The sequence below is a fragment of the Cyanistes caeruleus genome, chromosome 21 (assembly GCF_971803275.1).
Source record: "Cyanistes caeruleus chromosome 21, bCyaCae1.hap1.1, whole genome shotgun sequence".
Lineage (NCBI taxonomy): Eukaryota > Metazoa > Chordata > Aves > Passeriformes > Paridae > Cyanistes > Cyanistes caeruleus.
This window is the reverse complement of record NC_141721.1, coordinates 4164343-4185646: the sequence shown is the minus strand read 5'-3', so window position 1 is coordinate 4185646 and position 21304 is coordinate 4164343. Positions and strand designations below refer to the sequence as shown.

Here is a 21304-nt window from a genome sequence, read left to right as displayed (position 1 = left end):
GAGTGAATGTGGAGTTATTTGGCTGGAGACACACAGAAGCTGAGTGGCAGCTCCTCAATTCATGCACAAAACCCTTCAGAAAGAAAAAGGAGCTCCATTTCACTGGAAGGACAGGGATAAGATATCCCAGGCAGCAATAAATCGGTCTCCCCCCAACGTACTCTGAGGAATTACAGAAACAAATAGCCCCAGAAGAAACATTTGCAGATAGGTCAGAGGTTCTGCATTCGCTTTGGCTTTGTTTATATCCCATTTCCCATGGCCCGGGGCGACAGGAGTGAGCCAGAGGCATTGTGACAGCCCCTGCACCCTCCAGAGAGGGAAAGGCAGCACTTTGCCATCATTAGGGCTCTCTCCCGCTGCTCCTGCAGGAGCCCAAACCCCCGGTTCCAGCACTGACATCTCGGTGCGGGGTCTTTGAGCAGAAGCAACAGCAAATCGCCTATCCCAGGGGAGCTATTCCCTGCATAAATAGCTGCATAAACAGCTCTGCAGTGGCACTCGCAGTCTGGCTCTGGAGACTTTTATGTCTCCACTTTCTAATGAGGACCGGTTTAATTTTTTTTTAACATCCCATCTCCCCAATAAAAGTCATCTCCAATGTGGAATTGGCTCGGAGAATTGCAGTTCCTTGATCATAAGTGCTTTCAAGTGATGTGGCAGGGTGATCAACGTGAAGGTTGGATTAAGGTTTAGACTGCAGCTTTTGGGAGTCATACAAGTCACTAATTAAACATCCAGCCCTCAGCGCAGCAAAGGGGAACATCACAGAGCTACTTCAGGGAAGATTCAAAGAGAAATAACACAGTTTAGCACTAAAGTAAGAAAGGTCCTGTGCATTACAAATCAGAACTTCCCTCCAAGCAGAGGTTTGTCTGTGCCTCCTGAGCTCTGTTAAAACCCAGCTATGACAACTCCTGAATGTGCTGAGCAGCCCAAGTGGCTGAGCGGGCCAAGAGCTGGGGGCTGCAGAATTCACCTTGTAGCTGAATTTCCATTCCCCTTCCAAAAAATGGTGTTGGGCTGTGGAAAGCCCAAGAAGTGCTAATATTTAATTTAGCTAAAGAGATCCCTCAGCTTCCCTGGGCAGGAGCAAATGGAGCAGTGCCATTATTGCTCCTCAGGTATCAGGGTGAGATTAGATCTGCAATCAGACACAGCTCAGCCCCACACCGCAGGCAGCAGGGCACAACCGATATCGGATTTGTTGAGGAGTTTCTTTCATTTCACTTTGGATGTGTGACACCAGGCCAGAGCAGCTGTGGAGTGCAGATATGACAGATGTGGCTTGAAAGAACCCGGGGAAAGTGCACAGCAACCTGGGAGTGCTTTGTACTGAAGAACAGAGATTCTCTGGGACACAAAGAGAAGTTAAAGCTGCTCAGCCCTGTCTGTTCTCCGGTCGTACCCAGCTGCCACTTAGAACAAGGAACAAACAGAGAAGAGAAATTGGGAATTTGAAGCCTGCAGGATACCTGGCTGTTAAGAGAATAAACAATGATTTGCACCCCACAACCAAGCCCAGATCAGAGGAGACAACGTAAGGTAGGCACCAGTTAATTGCACCATTTTCTTCCCGGTCACAAGGGTTGCTTTGCAGGACTGAAAGTATTTTAATAAAATGCTGTTTGCATTCAAAAATAGCCTTTTAATCAGTAGCCTTGAACGCTTTCCAAAACTCAAAAAAACCCCAAAACTTTTTATAGTCTGTCTTGGAAACATTGACAATTTCCTGAAATTATTTTGGATGTCTCAAAGAATGGTATCACAATGATCTCTGATTTCAGCAACAGTCATTGCCTGACAAGGTCAATTTAAAAAAATCACCTGTGGTTTCAATTTCATTCTAAAGTATTCACAGCTAAAATTTTCAATTGAAATTTTGAAAAAGAGTCTTCTCCCAGCAAGCAGAAATGACAAATTAATTTGGAAAATTAACTGAAATAAACTCCCCCCAAAAAATACCTGCCAGGCTTTTACTTTAGATTTCCTTTGTTTTCCGATATTAGGTGTCATCTTTCAATCAGCACCACCCCAGAGGATGAGATTTGTGTTCACTACCCTGGCATGTGTAATGATGCCAGCATAATTCGCAGCAGATGTACATTTGGGGAGAAATTATTTTCCACAGAATCTATTTGTGTGGGAGGATGAAGTATGGTTATAATGAAGGTGCTGTGGGAGCTGATGACTTTGCATCTCAAGTACAGGTGCACTTGGGTGTAACTTAAACATAGTTTGCAATCTCTCTAAATGGAGCATTTATAGCCAATTACACTTGTCATTCACCTTGCAAATACCTCTATCTAATTTAACAGCATATGCAGCAAGCAGAAAAATAAAGGATATTCTCTTAGATGCTTAGAATAGAGGTGGAGGTACCAGCTCTGTGTCTGACACATGTTTGGCAGATTTCTGAACTGAAATAGAATGGATTCAGAGCGTGGCCTCCAATGCCCTTCTTCTCTCTGCATCAGAAGCCTCCTGTCAAATATAATTTTCTCCAGGAAGACATGTATCTAGCTGAGATATTCCAAAACCTGTCCAAGTGATTTGGACACTCACTTCTCATTAGTATTAATAGCAAATGAGCATGAGCATCTCCTCAGTGCCTTTGGAGATCTCTGACACATTTTTATTTTGGTGGCTGTTAAATGACTCTTTGGGCGATCTGCACTAGAAATGACAAATTTCCCATTTGCTTTCCTGCACTTCAATATTCCTAATGTCCATGTACCAAATGTCAAAATTTTCCCTCAAAAAGACAGCTGAGATGTGGTGAGAGGGAGTGCAGAGACAGACTTTTGCTGTGTTTGGATTAAAGGACAAAGTTCACATTCCAAAACTGTCTCCTCCACAGAGGGCTGCATAGAGCAATTTTAGGATAATACCACATTCATTGTCATCTTTTTGTCACTGCCCTAGGCAGGGATGTCACTGCAATGGGAGCAGGGATGCAGTGGGATGCAGAGTTCCGTGGCTCTGTGTCACAGGCGCTGAATCACAGGCAGTGCCCTGGAGAAGGGAACAGGAGAGAAGGAAAGATGAAGAACCTCTTTGGGAACACCTGGTCCATGCCCTGCAGCAGGGAACAGCTTTTCCTCTGAGATTTTCCTCAAATTTTCCCTGTTACACCTTAGATCACATCCAGTCCCTCTTACTGTTCCAGGAAACACTAAGAAGAAAACGGGAACTGAAGAACAGCAAATTACTTTTTAAACTGACAACAGATTATAATCTCCCCTTTCCCCACCAAACTGAGGGAGCAGAAAGAGGCTTTCAAGAGATTTTATTCCTGTTATATCCAGCTTCCACTTTTCATCCCCACACAAGGCAGAAGAAAGCCTTGCATGCCATTTCTCCAACCAAAACAAATCCCTTCAGACTGGACCGTGGAGCTTTTCCTTTCCAAGCCCTCCCTAAAGTCAGACTTACCAACAAACACAAATGCAAATATGAGTTCTACAAATCCACTTTAAGTGGCTTCATCATCTGTTATTTAACTGACATGCCTTCAATTTTTGCCAAATGTATTTCATGTATATATGTCTGTTTCCTATCATCTTTTCCATTTTTCTTATCACTTGTATTTTAATAAACTACATGTACAGATTCAGTATCTTCTCTGGCAGCCAGAGAGGAAGATATAGTTGTTCATTGGGGTTATTAAAATTCTAAATATCTCCCTCCTTTTATTTGATTTTAGTGAGATTCCAGACATTTTCTCAATACCAAGAAGATTGGATTCATTGGAATATAACTTTGACAGAAGTCTTGCAAGGAAACTAATTTTAGTTCAAACTCCATTAATTTAAGATATCCCTAGAAGATGAGGACAAGGTGAACCCTTTTTTATGAACTATTTTCAACCCTGGTTTAAGATTAACTTATTTTTTTTTCTTAGCACTGAGGAAAAAACTCTAAAAGCAAAACTTGAGACTATTATTTTACTTTCATATATATCTTAACTCCTGACAGAACTCCCGATGGCCATTTGGCTTAAGCAAGGACAGACTTAAGCATTTAAATCTGACTTTTTGGGCATTATCTTCTGGTATTAGTGGAATAAACTACTTAAAACAGAGTTCTGCTTTCCTGGGAGGCTCTCTACTGCCCTGTCACTGCTGCCTTTTACATAGAGAGCACATTATGTTAAGAGGCTCTGCTCAGCAATTCCAGTATTTGCTGCCAAGGGAGACTCCAGCAGCGATTTCTCCCTGATCCTTCACAAAGCAGCAGGGATTTGTCTCCTGGTTTTCCCTCAGTGAACTCAGTGTCCTGTGTTTTTGTGGATATATTCACTGGATATACTGCTCTACTCACAGCTGTTTGAAGGTACATTTGGACAAACGGGGGAATTGGAGGAGTTTATTGCAATAAGATTCTAAAACCCAGAGTAATTTTAATTATTCCCCTTGCACACAAACCTTCCCACTCACTATAAGAACAGTGGATGCACATTGCAGTTGCAGGGGATGAAAGTGCTTGCAGGGAAATTTTAGGAGCAGTGACCAAAATCAGGGCCTGATGGGCCACTTGAAACTTTATCACTTCTTAATTTCATCTCAGAGCTGTTAGCCACAAAAAAGATGACAAGGTAAAATTGAAAGATGGTAGATTTACATTAGATATTGGGAAGAAAGTGTTCACTGTGAAGGTGAGGCCCTGGCACAGGGTGCCCAGAGCAGCTGTGGCTGCCCCATCTCTGGAAGATTCCAGTCTGGGTTGGACAGGGCTTGGAGCAACCTGGATAGTGGAAGGTGTTCCTGCCCATGGCAGGGGGTGGAACTGGATGAGCTTTAAGGTCCTTTCCAACCCAAACCATTCTGTGATCCTATGAAGAAGCAAGTTTCAACTTTCCACCAATTCCTTTGGAGCCACAGTAGAAAATCAGTAAAATTAATGCTCCAGGCTGAAAAGTCATCCACTGCTCAAGAGGAGGAGAGCTGGCATTAAGAGTGCACCAGCTTTGCTGCTGTTGTTCCCAGGCCTCTCCAAAACAACCAAACAGCAGTTGTGTGTGTTTCTCAGAGAGGAAATTTATCTAAAACTCCCAGTTTCTCGTGGCAGCCTTCTGCCACCTGCCTGTGCTCGCTGCATCTCTCACTGCTGGGTCATCAATCTCCAGTCCCTGCACCACTCTGCAGAGTGTTTCCTACTCCCCTCACTCATCCCTGCTGCCATCCAAACCCCCTCCAGGCTGAAAAGAGCCAGGAGCAATTCATCTCACCCTCACTGAGGCCTCTGAAACATTTCTCTAGTGACTGAAGACTTTGCCTAGTTTAGCTCATTAAGCTGACTGCTAGACAGAGTTAGGGAAGCAGATCTCACCACTTCCAGGTTACTCAGCTGCCTTATCTAAACCTGATAATGATGTGCTGCAGTGTCAGCCTTTGCCTTTCCATCTCTTTTAGCAGGCTCACAGTGAATGGAAGATCTCACCGTGGGGCCATGAACTCTCTGCTCTCAGCAAGTGCTCTCTGAACTCCTCACATCTTCACATCACAGCATCTGAACCATCTTTACCTGGGTTTTGTTTCCTTCCTCTCTAAAATCCCAGTGTTCATACAAACTGTTGCACCCAGTCACTGCTGGTTCTGTAAATCATTCTTCAGAGCAATCTGAAAATCTAATATCAATACTATATACTAATATCAATACTAATTTAATACTAAAAATCAAATCACATTAAACTCACACATCAAGATTCTAACCAAAGTCTGCCAAAGGCATGGTCTTGGAACTGAATGAACTCAGGCAAAAATCTGGAGTGTGGTGGTGGTGATCTGGGTGCCTTCCACATAAAGTCTGTAGCAGAAAAGACCTCTCTGAATCCTTCCACAATTCCTCTTCTGTGACTCAAAGCTCCCAGCTGGATTTGGTTGGGGGAGCTTGTTTCTTTCTTTGATTTTGGGGTTTCCTCCATTTTTAGGCCATGAGGGATGGGAAGGTGCATTTCCATCCTGAGATCATGGATTGAATGCATTGTCTGAGAGTAAATATTGCAATGTAAAATATTGCAACTGTCTGTTCAGAGCCAGATCCCAGTGATCAGAAATGCCTGTGTCAGACTTCATCCCAGTTTTGTGACTGGGTACAGTTGTTACACTCACTCCCAGCTCTGAACAGTGGTTTGTTTGATGTGCTGGGAAGAGGGAGACTGCCTGCAGCTTGCTTTGCAACCAGCTGGAGGCCAGCAAAAAGACAGATATGTGGCTGGGGAAGCAAATTCTGTACCTCATGCTTTGCCTTAGAGGTACAGCAAAGCAGGTCAGAGGCTTGGCCACGTCAACCCACACAGCATTCTTTCCATGGATGAAGGCAGGAATCCAGCAGAGCTGTGTACTGCTTCCATTCCAGCCTCCTCAGCAGCCTCCTGGCACAGCACAACAGCACTTCCATCAGAGGAACAGGGGTGGCTGCCACCAGCAGAGAGCCAACAGCTGGACTGCAGGTGTGTGTTCACCTGTACTGGGATGAAGGGCTGTTCTCTGGGGTGATACAGCAGCACCTCAGACCCACACAAACACAGCACGAGGGACAATTTCAGAAGGTGATAAGGCAGCACTTCAGGTCCTTGCAGGTGAGGGCCCAGGTGACACGGCAGCATCTCAAACCTGCACCAACATGACACAGCACTCCTGAAGGGACAACTTCATGAGGCTGGGGATAAGGTGGTGGCTCAGGGCACAAACACGGTGTTAGAATTCTTGGAGGGACCATTTCTGTGGCCAGCTGATCCAGCAGCATCTCGGAGCTGTGTTCAGCAGCACAGCACTCTTGGTGAGCCAGTGTGGTGTAGGCCTCTGGAAAAGCCAGATTTGGGAGTTTGGGAATACATCATCACCTCAGGGATGGACACGCAGGGCGCAGTGCTGCAGGGGTCACCCATGTGGTGGGGACCAACACCCTCAGGGCACGGACCTGGCACCACCTGAGGGAAAAGACTCCATTGCCTCATGGCACAACTAGGTGCAACCGCAGGGCACAAACCCTCCATCGCCGCGGGCGTGGTCCCGGTGCCGCCCTAGGGCACAGTCCCTCCGTCACCTCATGGAGAGGGAACTCTCCCTCACCCAGGCGCGGTCCCAGTGCTGCCCTAGGCACGGATGCAGTGCCGCCTCAAGGCTCGGTCCCGGTGCCGCCCCAGCTGTGCCCGAGGCGGGAAAACGCTCCCGGCGCGTGCTGGGGGCGGGCCGAGGCGGGCCGAAGGGGCGTGGCCTGCGCTCGCCTGCCCCTCGGCCGCCGTTCGGGCCGAAAGGGGCGGGGCTCCGTGCGGCGCGCGCGCGCGTGGCTCTACGGAAGCCGGGCAGGGACGCTCGTGTCCCGGCGGCGGCTGTAGGCGGCGGCCCCGGCCTGGGGGGGCTAGGGGTGTCCCGGGGGTCCGGACGGAGCGGGCGGCGAGATGGCGGCACCGTGAGGAGCTCGGTAAGCGGCGGAGGGGCGGCCTGGAGCCTGCGGTGGCGGCGGGAGCCGGTGGTTGGGCCGGGGCAGGCAGGGCGGGAAAGAGGCCTCGGGGAGAAGCTGAGGCGGGAGAGGGCCTGGGAGCGAGGAGGGGCTGTGAGGGGTCGGGCTGTGGGGCAGCGGAGCGGGGGCGATGGAGGCCGCCGCGGAGCGGGTGCCGGGCCGGGGGGTGAGGGCTGGGGCTGCTGAGCGGGTCCCGGCGGGCAGAGGGTGCTCAGTGTCCCGTGTGTCGCTCGCAGCACCCTCAGCACGGACTGGATGCCCACGGGCGGCAGGACGCTGTCACACGCTGCCCGCGCTCTCGGCAGGGGCACAGCGCTGTTCTGCCCTCGCCCACAGCTCCCCTTGCCCCGACCGTTCTCCTCCTCTGGCGGAGTCAGCCCCGGTTGTTGGTGCCCGCTGCTGTTCCCCCGTGTCTCCGTGCCATCCCCGAAGCAGCGCCGCTCTTTTCCCCTCTCCCTGCTCTTGGGCAGCTGGCTGCGCTCGGCCTGCGCGGCTGCGGGGGACATGGCAGAGCAGCGCTACTGTGTGGACTATGCCAAGCGGGGCACCGCGGGCTGCAAGAAGTGCAAGGAGAAGATCGTGAAGGGGATGGTGCGCATTGGGAAGATCGTTCCCAATCCTTTCACCGAGTCTGGAGGGGACATGAAGGAGTGGTACCATGTCAAGTGCATCTTTGAGAAGCTGGACAAGGCCCGGGCCACCACCAAGAAAATCGAAGACATCACAGACTTGGAGGGGTGGGAAGAGCTACAGGATGAGGAGAAGGAAATAATCAACAAGTACATCTCAGGTGAGGCACGAGGCAGTGCCAGGGTCACTTCTCTAAGGGTCACTTACTTTCAAGTTATGCCAGAGGTTGTCACCCAGCTTTGCCTTTGCCATGAAATCCTCATGGATTTGTGTGTCTTAGGAACAAAGTGTGTGGTGCTGCTTCAGTCCCTGTCTCAGCCCTGTGGGAAAGGAAAGAAATGGTCCCTTCTACAGTGACACTCCTTGATTCATTTGTCACAAGTGATTGTGGACAAGGCCTAGGTGATTTAATTCATGGGCAAATAAAACCCATGAGGAAGCATCTGTTATTTTCCATTTCCACCTTTTTCTGTAATCTTTAATAAATTACATGTGTTTCTAACTTTTGTTATCTGAAAAACACCTGGTTTTTTTTCTTCTCCAGTTCCTATTTCTTTTAAGGCTTTTTGTTTTGTAAGCTGCATTATATGGTGAGGGATGTATGAGATTATTCCTGATTGCCTTTTTGAACCTTTCTGCTTTCCAGAAGCCAATTCCAAGACTGGAGGTACCCCGAAGAAAAAGGTGATAGTGCAGGCAAAACTCACTGCCACAGGACAGCTGACCACAAAAGATCCACCAAAGAAGTTCTCTGGATTCACTGGTAAGAATTAAGAAACTGATTCTGGGAAATCAGTTTCTTTTAATCTCAACATCAAGAGGTGTTTCAGCTTGGCTCAGATCAGCAGGTTTTTATCTATAGATGATTTAGGGGGTTTTAATTCTGGTTTGTCAAAAGCTGTCAGTGCTTTTTTAGGCTGTTAGTCTTGAAAGAACATCTTGAAAGATGTTTGAATTTCCAGTTTTCCCAAGGAAACAAAGGTTCTGCTGTGACCCACATTGTCAGGCTGACTCCATCTCCCTGCATCCACTGGCTCATTCCAGTCAAATTCCAGTTATCCCATGTGGAGCTCAAAATCTGGAGAAAACTGCTGAGGAATTCTCAGTGGTGTTCATGGAAAGGAAAACATGTCCTGAGGAGCAGCTGCCAGAATGACAGTTCATCTGTGAGCTCTGACTGACCTGACACCCAGCTCCAGACTACCCAGAGCCACAGCACAGCCAAAGACATCACCTCCTCTAGGAGATTGGTGTTGGGAGACAAAAGGGGATGGGGACATAATCCCCCATTTTTTGATTTTACCTTAGGGAAGCATCTTGCTCTGAAGGGCAAAAGCTTGTAAAGTAGGAAAAAAAAAATTAATAGAGGCATCTGGAAGGAGAAATTAATTTTCACTATAGTTGGGATCACTATCATATTTTTCTGATAGAAATAAGATCTAGGAAGTTGTGGTGTAATTTGAAGAGTAAAAATAGTTGGAAGGTTTTTATAAAAGTCATAAATTTTAGCTCTGAAGCTTTTCCAGCACACTGGGATTGTTCCCAGGCAGAGGTAACTTCAACATTTGCTCCGTGTTGTTAAAAAAACAACTTGTGATGTGTTTGTTGCAGCCAAGCCAAAGAATTCAGAAGATGCCCCTGCAAACTCTGCCCACAAACCCAGCCTGTCTGCAGCCAGGTGTGATCCCAAGCACAAGGATTGCCTGCTGCGGGAATTCCGCAAGCTCTGTGCCATGGTGGCTGAGAAGCCAAGCTACAACGTGAAAACACAGATCATCCAGGACTTCCTCAGGAAGGGATCTGCAGGAGGTATGGCTCCACCTTGGAATTCTCAGCCCTTTCAGAATCAGCTTCGAAGTCTGATCTCAAAAGGAAAGGTGAAATGAAAATCTGACTGTTGCGTGGTCCCAGCCTTATGCTTTGGTGATTTCTGAACTGTGGAGGTAATCTTTGAAAAATGAGCTCTTTAAATAGAAAATTCAGACAAAAATGTCTCACTCAGGTGTTGAAGGTGCCAAATTCAGTGCTGAGATCAGATTTAGAGGCAAATTATGGCTATTTCCCCTAAGAATTCCAAGCCCCAACTGTGGGTTTAATCCCCAGGGTTATGCAAATGGACACAACCAACCAAAGCCTGGACATGAAAATGAATCCTCACAGTTATAATGTGCTTTTTTTTTTCCAGATGGTTTTCATGGTGATGTATACCTGACCATTAAGATGCTGTTACCAGGTGTCATTAAAATAGTTTACAACTTGAATGATAAGCAGATTGTAAAGCTGTTTAGCAGGATTTTTAACTGCAACCAGGAAGAAATGGTCCGGGACCTGGAGCAGGTGAGTACAGACAGCAGCTCTCTTAATTTCTGCTGTTCAGCCCTTTGCTTGTGGAAATTCTGTAATGGTTTAGGTTTTTTACTCCTTAGCTTGACTGTTAGAATGGGAGCTGGTGATTTATTTTGGTTTTCCTTGGCTTTAGCAGTTTTTATAGCATTTTCTGCCATCTGGAACCTGTAGAAAATCATGTTTGAGCAGAAAGCAGGATAAGAATTCACCTGGCAAAGCTTTAGAAAGCAAGACTAAAATTATCTAGGCGAGGTGGGCTGCATCTGTTTGTCTAAACTCCTTTGTCTGGCACATTCCTACAGAACTGATTTATATTACTCTTTCTGTACCATCACATATCAAAACTTGGGATTCAATTAACAGACCTGTCACTGGCAGCTGCAGTTGGTTGATACAATTAAGCTGCTACAATTGCAAGTGCTCAGTTGTGCACTGAGTGCCTGTGCACCCTCTGATTTCACTGCCAGGTGCAGAAAAGGGGTGAATTAGATAATAAAGGTAATTCTTTCACCTCTGTTCATTGCCTTGCTGTGTACTGCCTTCTAGTGACATCACTAGCCTGTCCCACATCCTTGGATTTACAAGTGGATTCTTCCTGAGGAAATAAAGGGTCTGTGCTGCTGCAGCAGTGAAAAATAGAGCCATGAGATGATGCTGGTACTCTTAATTACCTTTCTTGGCAAATTAAACAGCTGAGCAGCTTTATGTGTCATGGCAGCTTCCTTAAGTGTTTGATTCCATGCAATTCTTCATTCAATCCCAGAATCACTCCTGTCCTTTGTCCTCACTGGAACCATGCAGAATCCCCAGTGGCACCCCCATTCTCTGGCCATGCCTCTCATCCACACTCTGGTTTTGTTTTTGGAGACAGGGAGATGTTTCCGAGACCATACGGATCTTCTTCGAGCAGAGCAAGACCTGTCCTCCAGCAGCCAAGAGCCTCCTGACCATCCAGGAGGTCGATGAATTCCTCATCCAACTGTCCAAGCTCACCAAGGAGGATGACCAGCAGAGTGTCCTGCAGCAGATCAGCCGCAGGTGAGGGAAGGAATCAGCCTCTCAAGGTTTGCCCAGACACTGGAGTGGTTCTCTACAAGGTGGAGTAGGTGAAAAATTAATCGTGAGCCACTATTTGAACTTTATTAGCATCTGTAAGCTGCTGTTAGTGGTGTGATTCAGACACCTTGACAGCAATGGAGAACATTTATGGCTCTTGTTCATACCAGAGAACTTCATCCCTGCCTCTCAGGACACTTCAGTCAAACAAGTGATTTGCAGTAATACCCTAATGGTGTTTAGCTGTTAATGAAGTTGCTGTTCTTAAGTATGTTGGGAAAAGCCTTCAAGTAGTTTAGACAAAAATTCTTGGTCTGACTCAGTTTGTGTTGACCTGAGGCTAAGGATCTTCTGATCAGTTATTTTTGATTAATTAAGTAAATTTTGGAAGGTCCATCAACACTGAGGCAGAGTTAATGTTGGCATAAATATGCTGGAAAGCCTTTTGGCTATTCCCCTGTGTCTCTGAGGTGTCATTATTAACATGTCCTCAGTTTTGTTTAAACCCTCTGCAAAGGGAGGGCCTTTTTTAAAGAGACCTGGCTGAGTTTCTTCTTTCCAGCTGCACAGCTTTTCAGTTCACACCTTTGCTGAATCTTCTCTTCTTCAGGTGTACGGGCAATGACCTGAAGTGCATCATCAGGCTAATTAAACATGACTTGAAAATGAATGCTGGAGCAAAGCACGTGTAAGTGACACGAACCCAGAAATGCTCATTCCATTTCCTGAGGCAGCAGAAGCAGCAGCAGCCCTGAGGCTGATCAATGTGCCCCTGTCTCCACGCGTTGCAGGTTGGACGCTCTGGATCCCAACGCCTACGAGGCGTTCAAGGCCTCGCGGAACCTGCAGGACGTGGTGGAGCGGGTGCTGCAGAACCAGCAGGAGTCTGAGAAGGTGCCAGGCCTGAAGAGGACCCTGAGCGTGCAGGCCTCACTCATGACCCCAGTGCAGCCCATGCTGGTAGGTTGGGTCCCTTCCTGGCAGCCAGACACAGAGCAGAGACCCCCAGCTGGAAGGGTCAGGAGCCAGGACAGTGCCTGTGCAGGGCTCAGGGCAGTTTAACCCCCAGCTGGGGGGGTCAGGAGCCAGGGCAGTGGCTGAGCAGGGCTCAGTGCAGTTTAAACCCCAGCTGGAAGGGTCAGGAGCCAGGGCAGTGGCTGAGCAGGGCTCAGTGCAGTTTAAACCCCAGCTGGGGGGGGGGGGTCAGGAGCCAGGGCAGTGGCTGAGCAGGGCTCAGTGCCGTTTAACCCCCAGCTGGGGGGGTCAGGAGCCAGGGCAGTGGCTGTGCAGGGCTCAGTGTTGTTTAATGCCAATTTAGAAAGCATCTCCCTCCACCAGGCCAAGTGTTCAATACACTCAGGACCTGCACCTTGAGTGCCACTGCCAAGCTAAAACCTTGCCTTGTTCTTAGTCTTGCTCTCAGTCTTTTGTATTTATTTGCTGTCACTGCAGAAGTTGATTCTTTGGAAATAGTGTAAGCTTTCCAGTGGATTAGAGATTCAAATAAGCCTGGCTTTTTGTGTGAACAAAGCAGAGTTAAATATTTACTTCTGGGCTGAGAACACTCTTACAGAAGGCACAGTGCACATTTTAAAGCATTTGGAGGGGATAAGCACTGAAAAGCTGTAATTATCTGGGCATATGCAGATGATTCCAAGTGAATAATTAAGGAAAACGTGGACTTGCTAACAGAGGTTCTGTACAAAAAGCTCTACAGGGGAATTCACCATAGCTCATTCATGAACTTAGGTAAGAGTAGCTTTATTTTCCACGTGTCTCCTGAGCGTTTGCCCCTGTCTCCCCCAGGCTGAGGCCTGCAAGTCCATCGAGTACGCCATGAAGAAGTGTCCCAACGGGATGTACGCCGAGATCAAGTACGACGGCGAGCGCGTGCAGGTGCACAAGAACGGGGATCACTTCAGCTACTTCAGCAGGAGCCTCAAACCTGTGCTCCCCCACAAAGTAAGCACCTGAGCACTGCTCCTCGTGCCAGCTTCTCCACTGCATTCCCAATAGTTTCCTTCTACAGGCAAGGAGGATTCCTTCTCTTGAGACTTATTCATAATTTATAGAGATGTGTAGAATGTGGGAAGGCAACACTTAAAACTGTAATCATTTAATTCTGGTGCACATTAAGAGCTTGAAATTAAATTTCATCTGTCGGCTGTAGAATCCTTTCTATGCACTGCATTTTGGGAGCCTTGGTTGAGTGACTTGGTTCTGTTTCTTAAAGCCTCATTTTTCTGTTTGTAGACTGCTGTGGGTACCATAGAAGTGCAGATGTGCCACATGTGCCTCATATACTTGTGGAGAAAGCACCTGCTTTGGAATGAATCCCACTCTTCAGTTATTTTTCTTTTTTTCTTCTTTTTTTTCCTTTTCCCAAGGTAGCCCATTTTAAGGATTTCATCCCCCAGGCTTTCCCTGGTGGGCAAAGTATGATCCTGGATTCAGAAGTTCTCCTGATTGACAATAAAACTGGCAAGCCACTTCCTTTTGGGACTCTTGGTGTGCACAAGGTAAAAAAAAAAATTAAATAAAACTGTTCTTTCATGTTTGGTGGCTGTTAGTCTGCTGACTTAATCTGTTATCACAGGATAATTTCAGATCCCTGGTGCTTGTTAGAGCATCTGGGGAAAAAATAAGATTATTGAGAAGCTGATATGGAAAAGCTACTGCTCTAATACATTAGATTTGATATTAGCTTGATCACTGGCAGGACTCATCTCCAAGATATTAATATTAAAATACTACTTTTAAATTAATATTACAATAATATTAAAAAAACCTTTGGAAAATCTTGCAATTGTGTTGTTGTTTCTCATGGCTTGAGCAATGTATGGCAGCCTGGGAGAGCACAAGGATGCAGTGATTATTCCATGTAAGTGTTATGTAGTGCCTGTGTCTAGACTGAATGGGGGTGAGGAAGAGGACAGGAAAATGAAAATTAAGCTATAAGTGCTTAAGTTAAAAAGTAGCCATTAATCTGCTGTCTGTAGAAATGTGGTGGGATTTTTGCAGCAGTAGTGACAGATGTTGCATTGCCCTGAGCCATTAATATTTTTAGCATTATTTCCCATTCCTAGGAAATGAACATTTTTTATCTTCTTAGCTTGTGCTTGGACACATTCGGTGTAAATCTTAATTCTCAGAATGCTTCTTTAGAAGAGGCATAAGCTTATCATAACTAAAATATTACAGAGATAAAAATCCTTCCTTTTATTGCTTTGCTGAAACAGTTTGCTGTGACTGCAGAATTCTATTAATTATATTTCAGAAAGCTGCTTTCCAGGATGCCAACGTTTGCCTGTTTGTGTTTGACTGCATCTACTTCAATGACATCAGCCTGATGGACAGGTGTGTGTGCCAGGGGAGAGTGGCTGGGCTGGTTTCCTGGGATGAACTGGCTGGAAAACCCCACTGGTGCAGACAGACCAGTTCACCTGGGCTCTCAGACTGGTCACTCACTGGGAAACCAGGGCAGTGTGGGAGTTTCCCTCTGGAGCTCCTCTTGCTCCCCAAAATACTGGGATTCAGGATTACTGGGGAATCTCAGCTGCTCATCTTACGTCCTCTAAGCACACTGTTAACATTGGAATTTCCATTTTATCACTTTCTGGAGGAACATGAGAACTAGTTGTCCTCTCTGGAACTCTCTAGGATGAATAATTTAATGACTCTAACAGCTTTTTTCAATGTTCCTGTTGGGATTGCTGTTTGTCCCTCATTCTCCATGCCCTGCTCCAGGCCCCTGTGTGAACGGCGCAAGTTCCTGCATGACAACATGGTGGAGATCCCTAACAGGATCCTGTTCTCAGAGATGAAACATGTCACAGTGAGTCCAGTGTGCCCTTACAACCCCAACCCTGCTCCTCCAGCACTTAGCTTTATGATTACCTCTGCAAGTTCACCCTGGCAAAATGGTTCTCCTTCTGCTCTGTGTGCAGGACTTCTTGAGCCAACATTGTATTCCCATCTTTTCCTGGGCCCAACCCCTTCAGTGTAATCTTAACTTGCACACCTCAGGTTTTCTGGCTTGTTAATGATTTTGTAGCCATTGTCACTGTGATCCTGCTAGGAGGAGTTAAATGTTGTTGTCAGTCTGTGCTGAGCAGTGCTGAGCTGTGACTGCAGTGTGGTTGAAGGCAGCCAGACTGTGCCACTTCCCAAACCGGCAGCCCTGAGACATCCTGGCTGCTAAAGCCTGCACTTAGGCAGCAGAATGCTGAGGTTTTGATTATGCACAAGCCTGATGTCCCCTTATTTTCCCCATTGCTGGTGATTCCTGTGTCTCCTTGGCTTTGGTGGAGAATGCTTGGACATTTTGGGCAGAAAGGAGGTTCAGAGGTCCCAGGGCAGTTGGCTGGAGCAGGAAGCAGGCACTGCTGGCTGAGCAAATCTGATATGGGACGTACTGGGACACAGCCAGTGGGACGGCCACATCTCTATTTTTTAACCAGACAGACCTCTTCTGGGGACATAATCCCTGCTTGGTTACTGGATGTGCAGCAAGGAGAAAATGTACAGGATTCTCCTTGGAAAAGTATTATGAAATATTAAGAAAAAGTATTCCCTCTGCAGGTGCTTTGGGTTTAGTGCACCACTGGTCCAAACAAAAAGCCTCAAGACCTCAGGCCTTTTTCCAGTCCTGAGCTAACCACGATCTGTCTCCTTTGCAGAAAGCTTCAGATCTGGCAGACATGATCACCCGAGTCATCCGGGAGGGGCTGGAAGGGCTGGTGCTGAAGGATTTAAAGGCAAGTTCCCATTCACTCTGTGCTGGTGTAAGCTGGGAATTGGGGAATGGCAATGGACAGAGTCAGCTCTGAGACAGAATCACACACTGAACATTCTAGAAACATCTCTGTGTTCCTCTCAATGCTGACATCCAGTCCAAGCTGCTCCTCCTGCTGTGCTGGGTAAAGGCCAGGGCTGTGTGAGGAGCTGCTGCCCACCAGGGGATGTCTCTGAGGGGGCTCTGCCTTCCTTTGCACAGGGAAATTACGAACCAGGGAAACGCCACTGGCTGAAGGTGAAGAAGGATTATCTCAACGAGGGGGCAATGGCTGACACTGCTGACCTGGTGGTGCTGGGGGCTTTCTATGGACAGGGCAGTAAAGGTAGGAGTTGGCTTAAGTCAGAGATCTGTCTGTTCAAGGAGCTCCCAAGGTTTTCCTGTTCCTGGGCTCCAGAATGAGAGTGGCTGGAGCAGTGATGCTGCAGCCCATCACGTCCTTGCTGTGGGATTGCTGTGGGTTGGTTGGCACAGCAGAGCTGGAGGTGTTGGCTGAGCTGTTGCGCAGTGCAGGGGCTCTGTTCAGCTCTGTGAGTGGCCCTGCAACCATCACAAGCCCAGGCCCCTTTGACTCCCAGAGATGGAAAAGGGTTTTGGCTCAGAAAAGCTTGTGCTGTGGAAGGTGTGAGCCCTGCTGTCCCTGTGCAGGTGGGATGATGTCCATCTTCCTCATGGGCTGCTACGACCCCAAGAGTGAGAAGTGGTGCACGGTGACCAAGTGCTCTGGTGGCCACGATGACGCCACGCTGGCACGTCTGCAGACAGAGCTGGACATGGTGAAGATCAGCAAGGTGAGAGGGGGGAGCCAAGGGGTGCTCAGCAAAGGGCTCAGCTGCCCTTGAGGTGCTGCAGGGTGGAAGTGCCCTGCCAGCAATGAGTCAGAGTTAAAGCACATCAACCACTTGGCACAAGTGAGGTGTCAGAGCAGGCAGCTCCTGGAGGAGGCACTGCCTGGGATCTGTACCCAGACACTGAGTGGGAAGCCAGGCACCATCTGTTTCCTGCTAGGACAAAGTTTTGTTGGGAAGATACCAAATTTTTCTCTGGATTTTTGGGCACGTTGTGATTGGCAAAGGCAGTCACTAGATGGGGCTGTGGGAGGGAAGTGCTTGGTCAGACTCTGGTCTGTGGCTCCATAACCTGGGGTTGGAGTTAAGATTTCTGTGAATGATTTATCTTGCTTTTCAATACTCTTTATTTTTCCAGAGAGCTGAATTTTAATATTACCATGACATCCTGAAGGTCATTTGCATCAAGGTTGTAGAATCTTTAAAAAAAAAAAAATGGGTAGTTTTACATGAATCACAATTGGAGCAACTTTTCTTGTTTCACACACAGAATGGCAGGAACTGAGGGCTGTGTTTCAGGCAATATTTGTGATTTTTAGATGAGAGAAATGGCTGCAGATCAGTGCAAAGGCAATGTAAATCCTTCCATGCTGATGTACTTCTAGGTTGTGTTTCAGCAGCTTCTATTGTAGAATTAAGTGAATTATGATGATAAGTGTCGCACAGTGATCTTAATTTTGTGCTTTTAATTAATAGGATCCTAGTAAAATTCCAAGGTGGCTAAAAATTAACAAAATCTACTACCCAGACTTCATTGTCCCAGATCCAAAGGTAAGTGCTCTCATAATCATTTAACATTTCCCAGCCCTTGTTCTGCAATCTTGTATAAGTCCTTTAGAAGGGCAACTTAGAAGTTGTCTCTGTTACAAAATGAATCTTCATACTTGGAATGGGAAATTAAGCACAAGTTTTTATCTCTCAATCTTGCAGGTGCATTTGAGGCTAAGAGCTTCATGAAGAAATCACACCTGCAGCAGTTTTGGGAAATATTCTTGTGCATTAAATCCCTTCCAGAAGTGAGCTTACTTTAAATTTGAGCTATGAGAAGTTTTAAAGGGTTGAAACACAACTGCAACCCAGAAGTTGCTGTTGTTGCAGGGAATGTGTCAGTATGCTCTGTATGCCTGAAGGAGAAGGTGTTACTTAGAAATTGGCATTTTGTGTCAGAGAAGGATTTCTGGCTCAGTAAAAAGTAGATTTTGTAATGAAGTCGAGCAGGAAGGTCAGTTTGTGTCTGTGGAACTGAGCTGGGGTGGAGATGAGTGGGGGTGAGACACTTGGAGCTGGTTCCTGGGAGGACACAGGGATGTGACGTGGCTTTCTCGCTGTGTTTAGAAAGCCCCAGTGTGGGAGATCACGGGGGCTGAGTTCTCCAAGGCCGAGGCCCACACTGCGGACGGGATCTCCATCCGCTTCCCGCGCTGCACCCGCATCCGCGACGACAAGGACTGGCAGACAGCCACCAACCTGCAGCAGCTGAAGGTGGGTCAGCGTGGGGGGCAGCCCCTGGCACCAGTCTGTGCTTCACACACAAATCACAGCGTGCACTGAAGGCTGCCTGTGATGGCACCTCCCGTTCTCCCTTCGTGCCAGGCCCAGGCTGGGTTGTTCTGCTGTGGAGGCTCAAGGTCCCCTGAGCTGTTGTGGTGGTGTGGCTGTCAGAGAAGTCTCTGCTGGAATTGGTTCCATCAGCTCTTGTGACAGGCTGAGGAATTGCCTTCCTCAGAGGTGACCCCAGAATCACAGAGTTAGGTCAGTTGGAAAAGACCTTTTGAGATCAAATCCAGCCTATGACCTAACACCTCCTCATCAACAGTGCCACGGCACTGAGTGCCACCTCCAGGGACAGTGACTCCCCCAGCTCCTCGGGCAGACCTTTGTTCTCTCCAGGCTCACTCAGCTTCCCATCGGTTGCTGAGACTGGGAGAGGCATTGGGAAGTACCTGTGGGTGTCCTGGGGCACAGGGGCCACGTGGCACTGGCCAGGAGCCCGGGCTGCAGCCACCCCTCACCCTCCTGTGCTGAGGGGCAGGAGCCCAGCCCTGGCAGTGGGAGAGCTGGGGCTGCTCTGCTCGAGGGAGTTGCTGCAGTTTGGGGCTGGCAGCAGCTGCCAGGGCTGCTTGTGGAGCAGGAGTGATGCAGCCCCCAGGGCCTGCCAGTGGGGAGGAGAGGGGAATAAACCCCTCTGCAGATGGGCCCTTCCCACAGTGAGCACTGGGCTCATCCTCAGGCTCTGGTGAATCAGGCTCTGGCTCTGTAGCAGTTGATGTGGATGTGGCTTTTGCTCCTCCCTGTGTGGCTTCCCTTAATGCCAGGAGGGGGTGGAATGCAGGGAGCTGGGACAGAGTTGGCAGGAAAATGACTGGAGAGGTGCAGGAGGAAAAAGCTTTTGGGCAAACACTTCAGGGGGAAGAAAACCAGAGCAGTGTGTGCATCCCAGCTCGTGTCAGTGTCAGACATGATCAGTGCTGTTTCTGCTGGGCAGGAGCTGTACCAGCTCTCCAAGGAGAAGGCTGATTTCAATGTTACAGCTGGGGAGGAAGACGAGTCCACAGCTGGCAGCAGTGGAGAGAATGATGGGAATTCCAGGTCTTCCACACCTCACAGCAGTATTAAGAGTCCCCCAAGCAAGTCACCTGCAAAAGCCCAGAAGGCAGAAGGTAAGATGATGGGGCTTTCAGGAAGGAGCCTGGGGCTGTGTCCTCTGTGCTTGGGGCAGGCTGGCTCTGGATCCTTGATGATCCCACTTTTCACATGGACCTCAGGGATAATGGGCAAAGCTGGTCAGATCCTTGGTTTGGCCCAGTATGAATTGAGTAGCCATGGCTCCGAGGTGTCCTGGGATTGGGAAAAGTTGGATGGAAACAGCTCTGATGATGCTGTTCAGGTGTTCAGTGCTCCCCTTTCTGCAGGTCACAGCCTTTGGTTAGAGATTGTTGGCCATGAGCCAGCATTTAATTTGATTTGGATGGAATTTGTGTGTATAGAGGGACACGTGGCTGGAGGTGATTTCCAGGTGAATTGAGCTGGAACATGGAGCAGATTGCTGAGCAGTTTCACAGAGGACAGAGTGGTGACAGCATGGAGGGCAGCTGGGAGCAGCAGCGTGGGAATGGGGCAGGAGGCTGCCCCACACCATTTCCAGTAGAAACATGTGTCTCACTAGTGGCAGCAATTCATGGATTTCCAGAAACAGGGGAGGAAACTTTTCCTTTCTGCTCTTTACTCTCTCCCCCAATGTTAACACACAACCAGTATCTCGACAGAGCACATGCACAAGCCAAATTTCTGTTTTTAGAGAGCAAAGCAGTGATTGGATCCCCTCAGAAATGCGAGGAGAAACGAGGGGAGAAGAGAAAAGCATCTGAGATGGAGGACAATGGAAAAAAGGTACAGGGGGAGCCAGGACAGCACCACGGCGGGGTGGGGGAGGCCGAGGCAGTTGCTCTGTTCACTTCCATTCCAAGGAATGTTTTGCCCAAGCTCTGCTTCTCCTTCCCCCCCAGCAGCCACTGCTGGACATTTTCACGGGGGTGAGGCTCTACCTGGCGCCCTCCGTCAAGGACTTCGACCGAATCCGCCGCTACTTCATCGCCTTCGACGGGGACCTGGTGGAGGAGTTCGACACGGCCTCGGCCACCCACGTGATTGGGGACATTGATGACAACCCCGGGGCGCAGCGGGTGACTCCCAGGTGGATCTGGGAGTGCATCCGGAAGCGCAGGCTGGTGGCCCCGTGCTAGCAGAGCTGGGAACAGGGACAGGGAGACTCCTCCATGGGGATGTGGATAGACAGGAACCGCCCTCAGGAGTAGCTACAAGGCTCCAGAGCAACCCTATGGAATGAATTAAAAAAGTTCTCTGAAGAAATGTCCCTGCTGAATCCCCTTTTCCTGCCCCTACTGTAGACCACCGCCCTTATCCAGGTGCTGCTTTAGGCTCCTTGGGTTTTTAAAGTTTGGGTATTTTTATAGATAAAGAAATAAAACTGAAGCAGCTTCTCCTTTGCTGTCAGGACTCACTTTCCAAAGGTTCTTCTCTTCCTGTTCAGGAAAATGGACCAGCAGCCCATGGGACTCTTGGCTGTGGTGCAAAGGTCATTTGTGTTGTCAGGTAATCTTTTTCCACCTCTTCTGTACCCCCCACTAGCAACATTTCAGCA

General features: G+C 48.1%; 1 protein-coding gene and 1 long non-coding RNA gene across 7 annotated transcripts; one reads left to right on the top strand and one right to left on the bottom strand.

Moving 5' to 3' along the window:
* Nucleotides 1–1230: 1230 nt before the first annotated feature.
* On the bottom strand, nt 1231–7137 carry LOC147649611 (uncharacterized). Its single transcript, XR_015278574.1, has 3 exons — nt 7077–7137; nt 5699–6934; nt 1231–3015 (listed from the first exon to the last, which is right to left on the bottom strand). It is a non-coding gene; the product is annotated as an uncharacterized LOC147649611 (long non-coding RNA).
* On the top strand, nt 6925–21145 carry LIG3 (DNA ligase 3). 6 transcript variants are annotated; one of them, XR_015278572.1, is made up of 21 exons: nt 6925–7428; nt 7804–8257; nt 8744–8860; nt 9709–9906; nt 10283–10434; nt 11315–11481; nt 12110–12187; nt 12291–12459; nt 13306–13461; nt 13887–14018; nt 14777–14856; nt 15247–15334; nt 16179–16256; nt 16496–16619; nt 16943–17085; nt 17839–17913; nt 18073–18158; nt 18478–18624; nt 19628–19802; nt 20441–20532; nt 20652–21145. XR_015278572.1 is itself a non-coding variant. In XM_086859880.1 (20 exons), the coding sequence occupies exons 1-20, from the start codon at nt 7054–7056 to the stop codon at nt 20883–20885; spliced, it is 3234 nt and encodes a 1077-aa protein (XP_086716006.1). In that variant the 5' UTR covers nt 6925–7053; the 3' UTR covers nt 20886–21145. The 6 variants fall into 6 exon arrangements, 4 of the variants coding, with proteins under 4 accessions (XP_086716006.1, XP_086716005.1, XP_086716008.1 ...); XR_015278571.1 differs by having other exon boundaries at nt 20649–21145; XM_086859880.1 differs by lacking the exon at nt 18073–18158.
* Nucleotides 21146–21304: the final 159 nt, after the last annotated feature.